The 10,094-nt window shown below is 34.1% G+C and overlaps 1 protein-coding gene across 1 annotated transcript; it reads right to left on the reverse strand.

Moving 5' to 3' along the window:
- Positions 1 to 1,980: 1,980 nt before the first annotated feature.
- On the reverse strand, positions 1,981 to 5,480 carry LOC111712687 (another transcription unit protein; the record flags this gene model as incomplete). Its single annotated transcript, XM_023487370.1, is given in 7 exon segments — positions 1,981 to 2,200; positions 2,840 to 2,945; positions 3,594 to 3,747; positions 4,432 to 4,518; positions 4,687 to 4,823; positions 5,186 to 5,260; positions 5,440 to 5,480. Coding segments are annotated over 7 exon segments (733 nt in total), but the record flags the coding sequence as incomplete, so codon positions are not given.
- Positions 5,481 to 10,094: the final 4,614 nt, after the last annotated feature.

A 10,094-nucleotide genomic window follows, 5' to 3' on the forward strand; every position in this document is an offset into this window, starting at 1 on the left:
ATGATAACAAACTTAAAGAATTCATGGAAATGTGTGTCGTTAAAAAATATGAACGATGGACAAACGTGTGAAATGAATCATTCAAAGAAATGAAAAATTTATCGTATTAAAAACGAACGAATAAAAACTAACCATCTAAATCGTCCGAGCAAACTGTAAATAACTATCTTTTTTACTGAACGAACAAATTTACGAAATATTTAAAAAAAACTTTCGTGTTTTTATTTAACGAACGATCTTTTGATTTTATTGAACCAACGTTCTACTGATAATTGGGTATGTCCCTCTTAAAATGGAGGGTTACTTGAAATTTCAACAATCTCTTTGACAACATCAGCCGAATATGTAATAAAAAAATCAGGAAAAATTCAGAGAATTAATAAGGTCGAAAAAACTAGACTACGTCTACAACATTTAGTTCACAATACAATCATTTATGAAAGTGATGGTGTATTTTTGAACTTACGCCCATCCGACCTACTATCGAGTGGTTCTACAGCTGCTATTGATCCGGTCCACTATAGGTCGTATTAGCATAAACCTCATAAATTGGTGCATCCGACCTAATATAAGCGGTCGGTTGGTAACGTTAGTAGGTCAGATGCCCCATTTGTAGGTCGGATGGGCACATTTCGTAGGTCGGGTTGGCATTTTTTGTACAGTGAAACCCTTTATAACGAATACTTCGAAAGAATTCATCAAATGTCGTATTCTTCACTTTCTGATAATGGAATCTTGCAGATATTTAGTTTTTTAATTAAATGATTATATGGAACTCTTTAAAACTGTTCCCGCATATTCATGGCTATTTATTTATTTTCGCAAATACGGATATTTACGTAATCTATATATAAATTTGGCTTGTCTGTTTGTATCCAATAAACGTCAAAACGGCTGAACCGATCGGGCCCAAAGTGACCACGGGGAAGGTTTATGAATGGTAAAAATTTAAAAAAATGTGTTTTAAAGGTCTTTAATTTTGTAAAAAAAAAATTCTTGAAAATCCGCGAATTTATTTTTTAAAAATCCGCAATTTTTTTTTTTAATTTTAACAAAAAGAACATGTTCACAATCTAAATAGAAGATTGAATTTCTAGTACAGTATATAACTCATTGAAAAATTGTCAATACGACATTTGATAAATTCTTCCGATGTATTCGTTATTAAGGGTTTCACTGTAGGTCGGAAGGCTAATTTTTGTAAGTCGGATAGACCCTTTTTGAAGGTCGAATACCCTTTTTGTAGGTCGAATAGGCAATTTTTGTAGGTAGAATGAGCTTATTTAGTAGTGGGATGGGCAGTTTTTTTCAACGTTTTACTGGATTTTTTCCTTTCAAATTAGATGTATGAAGATGTTAGCAGTCTAAAAAATCGGTTTTATAAAATATGGTATAGTAAAACCACGTTAAACAAATTCATATGGTAGGGCGGGCTAGGTCAATTCCTTCTTCATTATATTCCATACTCCTTGATTTTCATGACTGTAATAAATCTGAAGAAATGCGGAGAGTGTAGAGGATCAAGTAAATTCAGCTTACTATTTTTAATTTATATAAAAATGTCGAACGAATGGGGAACAAAGCTACATTATTTACTCCAAATCTTAAATTTTAAGGAAGTCCATTGTCCCCCCTTCCCCCGTCGGAAAAAATTTGGATGGCAACCAGGTTAAAGGGGGGACTTTCACGTAAGGATTCAAAAAGACGTTTACACATTTTTTCCTTTTGAAAGGTTAAACCAAAAATGGCTTCACCATCAGTTGTTCTTTTTTTGCCTTTATCCACTGTAAAGTTTAAAACTTTTCTTCTGTAAAAAAAAAAACAACGTTTAAATTTATGATTTAGAGTTAAGCTCAAAAACAAGAAAAAAGGCAATAATTTAAAAACAAATTAAAAACGATACAAATTCATTATTACCTAAAAAATTGCGTTATATCTGTGAGTAATGATAAAGGAAAGTTAGAATTAAAATTATCTGTAAATACAAAATTATCCTTTATTTTCTTTCTTCCATATTTTACGTAACAATCTATCATGGATCCACAATTTGAACAAATCTGATTTTTCTTAATCAGAATCTGATTTTCCGGAGGCGGCACTCCCCGACTTACTGGAGCTGCGTGACCTCGAGGCTGATTTTGACTTCGACCTGCTGGAGGCTGAAGATTTTGACCGGCTCCGCGAGACCGACCTCGCAGATCTAAAATCAAAGAAACTATCAATGAAATTTTAATTGACAACTGACAAAAAATGATTAAAAAATAAAAAATATCCTGCAGATTTTTCTATAACATAATTTGCACGTTTTTAGCCGCCAAACGAGTAAAAAAGAAGAGAAAATCTATTTCATAATATTGGATAAGTTGGCTTTTACTACATATTCACAATTTTTATTTGGCCAACTATCAACCTAAACGATATTTCCGAACGATTCGTAAAAACGCTTGAAAAAATCGTTTTGGTTAATATCTTCGGAGAAAAAATGTTGCTTAATTCATTAGTTAAGAAGCAAACTTAAAGAAAATCGGAATTTGCTCTTTGATTCTATTAAAATTCATTTCAAGCCAAAACTTTGAATGTGTAAAAAAGAGGTTGGGTACTTTCCCATAGGCTTTTCCCAAGCATATTAAGGCAACATCCGAAATGTGCCTATCCCAAGCCGCAGCGCTCACCCCTACCCTAGAATATTCTTGCCGCAGCGCTCGGTCCCCTAGTCCATCCTAGTCGCATTGCTCGGCCCCTATTACAGCCTAAGGCCCCTCAGAAGGCCTTACCTAGCCTTTAGGAAGTTGCCACAGTATGCATTCCCCTTTAAAAGGAATTAAGATTTGGAACAAACCTGGCACTGTCAGAATCCGAATCCCCGCCTTTTGCTTTCTCCAATTTTCTTGCTTTCTTTGTTTCAACATCAGAGTCCTCGTCACTGGTGTAAATAGCTTTCTTTGCTGAAATTAAGGTACATGAATGTTGATTGACGCAATGTCAGACTTCATAATTTGAAACTTTGGAATTGGAAAACAACTTTAGTCTCAATTTAAGATTTTTAATAGTCTAATATACATGAAACATTTCTATTGAGCGAAGTAAACAGATTCATTTCACTTAATAAGTTGATTTTCAAACTATTTGCTTTAGAAATAAATCACTGAAACCCCTTGAATATGAACGCGTTAGCATGCAATTATCCTATATAAAAATCACTTTCCCGTGATTTTTATAAATTTCCGAATTAATTTGTTATTTCATGCACCAAATATATTTATCAGAGGTCAAAACTGTTAAATATAAAAACTGTTATTAATGCACTTTTTGAGATATCACCACTACTTGTAATCTTTTCTTGATCTCCAGAATAAGACTTAAATCTTTCAATTTTAAAAGTTTTAACAGTGGACAAAAATTTGGCTGAGGGGTATACCGACCAACAAGTTAGCCAATGTTTTTACAAGATTTACCGCAACTTCCATTACACATTTTCAATGCCAAATTGAAGAAATAAATTCAGTTTCAATGACGAGTTTGACATTTGTGGCTGTTAATGTTTATCAATCCCCCTTCAACAAACAGGGGATGAGGGAGGGGGTCCTGAATACCTTTCTGTTGAGCTGCCCCACCCGACTTGTATTTATTTTTAATCTTGGCAATACTGATCGTAGCATCATCATCATCAGAATCATCGTCATCCCCATCTTCTAGATATCCCCCGCTCAAACCCTTACCCGCACCCTTCTCCTTGCTTCGCTTAACCTAGAAATATCAAAAATGTAAAACAAGTGATTTGCTACTGATTTTTTGTGTTATTTGGGTGTCAGGTACTTTCCCGAAGTCCACTTCCCATATGTACATTTTCCCAAGCAGCACTTCCCAAAGGTTAGGTTAGGCCTTCTGAGGCGCCGCAGGCTGCAAAAGGGCCGAGCGCTGCAGCTAGAATATACTAGGGGGGGGGGGCAAGCACTGTGGCTAGGAAAAACTTGGAAAATTGAACATTTGGGAAGTTGCCACTTGGGAAAATATCATTGGGAAGTTGCCACTTGGGAAAATATCATTGGGAAGTTGCCACTTGGGAAAATATCATTGGGAAGTTGCCATAACATCGTTATTTGAATGGTCTGTGTCTCTTGGTCCAAGTGTTTAATTGAATGAACATTTCTTGTCTCAAACATAAATATTAACACGATGAGGGACTGTAAGATTGCCTAATTCATACATATGGTACCCATAAAGCTTTGTCTGATCAAGTTTGAATTAGATAATAATTTGTAAATAATTTTGAAAACTTTTTTTTAAACTGCAGGAATCCATGAAGGAATTATCACAATTAAACATTTTAAAAACGCCAATATCATTCACATTATTGATCAGATCAAGGCTTCCCTGAACATAAACCAATTATTAAAACCCAATAATGCGGAATTAAATATTTATTTTCACCTTTGCGTCTTTTCTGACGGATTCGCGGAGTTTGCTCTCTTCTGTTTTTATCCTCTCCCATCTATTCGCCTCAGGGTCGTTTCCAAGCTTAAAAATGTTTCTTTTTTTTTATTTTCACAGACCCTAAATTCTATGTTAAAATGGAACACAATAGTTTAATTAATATATCAATATCTCGAGAGAAAAAAAACGTGGAAAAATCGAAAAATAATGATATTAATTTCTAGGCAGACAGCTTTCAAATCTGACACTTACCATTGAGATAACTTTGATCCCTGACTTCTTGTTGCTCTTGTCCACCATGGACAAGATCATCTTCTTGTGGGTGTGGGACTCTGTGGAGTGAGGGCGGAAGGAGAGCTTTGTCTTGAAAACTGCCTGTCCTTGGAGACCTTACAACAGGAGTATATATATATTCGAGGTTTCCAGGGTACAGCGCCCTCTTTTGTTTGTAAAAAATATGTTACTAGGCTTTGGACGCTTCGCGCCTTTCTTCTATTTCAAAATTATAAAAATTTAAAAATTTTGAAGACAATTTGTTGCAATTCTCACCATCCGTAACCCTTCCCTAGGGTCATATGAGGTCCCACAAATCGGATACAAAAAACAACAGACAAGCACAGTATATATGTATATAAGATTAGTTTTAAAAAATTAACAATTTTAGATTTCGCAGATTTTTTTGGGTGGAAACTGTCTGTCAAACCCTTCCTGGGATAATTTATAACTCGGATTAATGTAAAAATGTGCTCACCAGTTCCTTGTCTTATGAACAAATGATTGAAATCACTCTGTAGGGGTTGCTTGTGTACGTCAAATATCTCATTTCCTAAAAAAATACATTTACACATCGATTGAAAAATACATTTGAAAAAAAACGGCCTTTCAGGTTTCCTTTATAATAACTCTATTTCCGAAACAAGTGTATGTAGCAAATTAACAGTTTCCATGAAGTTTTTCAGAAAATTTATTATATTGATTGATTGATTGATTATATTGATTGAATACCTAGATGAAGACTGAGACTACCATCACTCCATTTAACAATCCTAAATATGTATTAGTGAAAAAAAAAATATGATTTTAATAATTAAAAAAAAATTAAATAAATCTTAGACCATCAGGGTTGGAAAAAAATGCTACTCTGTATATCTGTGCATCGTAATATTAATGTGATTCCTATTTTGTGATTGTTTTTACATAATCACAAGCAGTCAAAGTACTACTAATCTTTACTTCCAGATAAGGATGGATGTCTGGGGTTTTTTGTTTACCCTGTGAAAACCTATATGTTTTTATCACAGATTAAGAATGGGCCTAAAGCACACAAGAGACTAATAAACAGTATACAGGCCAGTTTTATCAATGGTAGCAGAGCTATAGTGTTAAGATCTACAGACCTTGTTTGAAATACCTGACCATGGGTGTTTGTGTGTTAAACCTGATCAAAGGTTTTTATCGGCTATACTGTAGGTACAAATTTGTATCTTTCTCTAGCGTCAACCATAGGGTTGAATTGTGTGGTGTGCTTATCAAGGAGTACTTGATGTCCCTTAGTGATAACCTTTAGGGTTAAGTGTGAAATCAAGTGATTTTTTTAAAAAAAATGGCGACAAAAATTAACATACAATCCCCAGACCTGAACAATTGTAAGAGCTATGAAGCTTTTAAGCCAGAGATAAGTGCATGGGCAGATGTGACAGACCTCCCTAAACAGAAGCAAGGGAACTTTATTGTTCTGTCTCTCCCAAATAAATCCAAGTTTGGTGATGATATTAAGGAAAGGGTATTAGAAACTCTCTCTGAAGAAGATTTGAAAAGTGAAGATGGACTGTCCAAAGTGATTGGTTTTCTAGATCAAGAGTTAGGAAAGAATGCAGTTGATGACATTATTGAAAAATGGGAGGAGTTTGATAATTGCAAGAAACAAGACAATCAAACTGTTGAGGACTTTATTTCAGATTTTGAATCTAAATATAACAGAATCAAAGCATCAGGATCAAAACTACTGGAGGAAATACTTGCATACATGATCATGAAGAGAGGTGGATTGACCCATATGGAAAAGATGCTGATCATAGTATGAATTTATATGGAAGACAAGGCTAACTTGTTTAAGAATACAAAGATCAACATGAAAAATATTCTAGGAAAAAGGTTGCAGAATAAAGATAAAGGTAGAGACAAAATAAAGTTTGAACCAGCATTTCTGGCTGAATATGAAGAAGTGTTAGCTGCACATGGATACTACAGAAACCGAGCAAATACTGGACCTCCTAAACCCAAATACTATAGCAAAGGCTTTAAACAGCCAGAATTCCCAAAAAGAACGGACAAGAGTGGAAAACCTGTGAACCCATTGTGAAATGATGGAAAAACCATGCTGTGCAAGAGTTGCGGCTCATTTAGACATTTTGTTGGAGAGTGTCCTCACAGCCATGAGCAAAAGAATGGAGTTTATGTAACAGAAGAAGTTACTGGAGCCCCTGACATAGAGGTGGATAGATTTATCCTTTATATTTCAGGTTCAGAAGAACTGAGCAGATTTACAGCTGAAGCTATAAACTCAGCTGCATTGGATACTCCCTGAACAACCACAGTTGCTGGAGAAAACTGGATGCAGATATATCTGGAATCCCTCCCAGTTTATGCAAGAAAACGAGTACAGGGACCTTTTCCAGGAGAGAAGTGTTTTAAAGGTGTTGGTCAAGGAGTCCTTGTATTCTTAGCTAGATATATCATCCCCGCTGAAATGGGTGAACACCCAGTCATGATTGAGGTGGAAGTAGTGAAGTCAGACATCCCTTTACTGCTATCCAAAGAGGCGATGAAGAAAGCAAAAATGGTTCTGCACATGGATGAGGATTATGCAGAAATTTTTGGAAGGAAAGTGATGCTAGACACAACTAGTGCTGGTCATTATGTAATTCCTCTTCTAAACCAGAAAACAAGTTCAGAGATTAATGATGACCAAATCTTCAATATTGAGGAGATTTTGGTTGTTGATTTCAGCACAGCATCTAAGGAAGAAAAAGGTTAAACTCTTCAAAAGCTACACAAACAGTTTGGCCATATATACTATACTATTCAGGGAAGACGACTTGGTTACACGGGAGAAGTTGAAGAAGGACAAATTAAAACAAATAATTATTTATAATCCAACACTGGAAAAAAGCTCATATATTTTAAAACCTAACTTAAAAGTTTTCGATGTCAAAATTCTATAGTTGAAGATTTTAATATCAAGATTCTGGAATTAAAAATTTACTGTCATATTTCTAAACTTTAGTGACAAAAAGTATAGATTTAAATATTTGATGGTTATAACCCAAGATTTAAAGATTTTATTGTGATAAATAAAAAATTTAAACAGTTTATTCCTATAATTCAAATTCTACTGATCCTTCTTTTTGCCATATATCTAACTAATGACATAGTTAAAGATCTTGGTGACATTATTCAAGGTTTTTCTTTCTACTTAGTTAAACCGAAACCTGGAAGCTAGCTGACTGCCAGACGGATCTTGGAGCTGGCGGATCTCAGAGCTGCACTTCTCAACGGAAAAAATAACGATAAAAATAGATTTCCATAAGCCCCAGGGAAGACTGGCAGATTTCCTTCTATGTCACTGGATTTTATATCTATTTTATACAGAGGCCAAGGGCGTGTACATGGACCACAATGGACTGCAAAGATTTAACCCTATTGAATCGAATCTAATTTACCTACTCTTTAATAAGATTTCAAGATTTTATATTATTTTATACTCAAAATTGAAAATCTGACTTGAAGTTTTCGATGTCAAAATTCTAAATTTGAAGATTTTAATATCACGATTCTGGAATTAAAATTTACTATCATAATTCTAAACCTAATGACTTTACTGACAAAAAATTCTAGATTTAAATATTTGTTGGTTAGAACCCAAGATTTGTGATAAATAGAAAATTTTTAAATAGTTTATTCCTAGATTTCAAATTCTACTGATCCTTCTTTTTGCCATATATCTAGATATGAGGATTATAATGACATAGTTAAAGATCTGGTGACATTATTCAAGGTTTTTCTTTCTACTTAGTTAAACCAAAACCTGGAAGCTAGCTGACTGCCAGACAGATCTCAGAGCTGGCAGATCTCAGAGCTGGCAGATCTCAGAGCTGCACTTCTCAACGGAAAAAATAATGGTAAAAATAGAATTCCATGAGCCCCGGGGAAGATTGGCAGATTTCCTTCATTTTCACTGGATTTTATATGTATTTTATACAGAGGATAAGGGCGTGCACATGGACCACAATGGACTGCAAAGGTTTAATCCTATTGAATCAAAGTTAAAGATTTTATTGCTATAAGTCTTGATTTAAATAGGTTGCGGTCATATTTCTGCTTCCTCAATTTACCTATTTACCCAATTTCTTTTTTAATTTACAAATACTCTTCTATATATAATGTTCTTAAATGCGTCACTAAATAAAGAGTATATGATTTAAAATCAGAATTTATTTTAATAATACTATAACTAAAAGTATATAGTCAGCAGGACTCAGTCCCAAAGATGGATAGGATTGGCTCGAACCGTGCATCCTGATCAACACTGCTATGGTCGGCAGCTCCCAGCTTATCATGGCCCACAACTGGTTTATCAAAAACTCAAAATTCCAAACTCATTAGAAGAAAAATTATTGATTTGTCCCATTTAACAAACTTTCCTAAAATGATCATCCTAGGTTATAATGAGGCTCGTACTTCGAGTGGAGTTATTTAAATAATTAGAGGAATGGAACTTTGGTTAGATTATTCATGGAAATATAAAATTAATAATTTAAATTACATAGTTTTAGTTAAAACAGCCAAAATTAGCAATGTATCCTGTATAATTTACAAAGTTGTAAAGATTGAAGAGGGTTAGAGTGGCCGAAACGGAATCCCCTGAAATAGTGTAATTTTAATTTGTAATTTTAAATTTTAAATTTAAAAAATGTGCTTCCTCAAAGGGGCACTGGACCCTTTTTAAGCATGGGTTCAGTGCCCCTTGAATTTATTTGAGCTGAACGTAAGCACTACCGAATGTTTCAAATAAACAATTTCTTTCTTCACAAATAATTCTTTATAAATACTGCTCTAAAATGCGTCACTAAATAAAGAGTGTATGATTTAAAATCTGATTTTATTTGAGTTGAATGTAAACACTACCGAATCTTTGAATTAAACACTTTGTTTTTCTCTTCACAAATAATTCTTTATAAATACTGTTCCAAAATTTGTCACTTAAAGTATATGATTTAAAATCGGAATTTATTTGAGTTGAATGTAAGCACTACCGATTGTTTTAAATAAACTAATAGTTTCTTTTAATTATTCAGTTTGAACAGAACTGAAACGCCTCCGGAACTAGCAGAAAACGGCGACAAATTGCAACGCCGAGAAACCAAGATCTCACAAGATAAGGGGACAACGAAGAGACTGAAGTCTTGTCTCTCTCTCTTTCTGTCGACCATCCATGTTTATATAGCTGAAATGTTAACAAGGAACCTCAATGATCCTAGTTAGTACATTTCCTAAATATGTTGCCTCAATACTAAAGAGCTAACATAATTGCTCTTTGGTTTAAAAGATACTAACGATGAACCATCAATGTTCTTATTTAGTATATTTCTTAATTATTA

Source organism: Eurytemora carolleeae, unplaced genomic scaffold (assembly GCF_000591075.1).
Source record: "Eurytemora carolleeae unplaced genomic scaffold, Eaff_2.0 scaffold1313, whole genome shotgun sequence".
Classification (NCBI taxonomy): Eukaryota; Metazoa; Arthropoda; class Copepoda; order Calanoida; family Temoridae; genus Eurytemora; species Eurytemora carolleeae.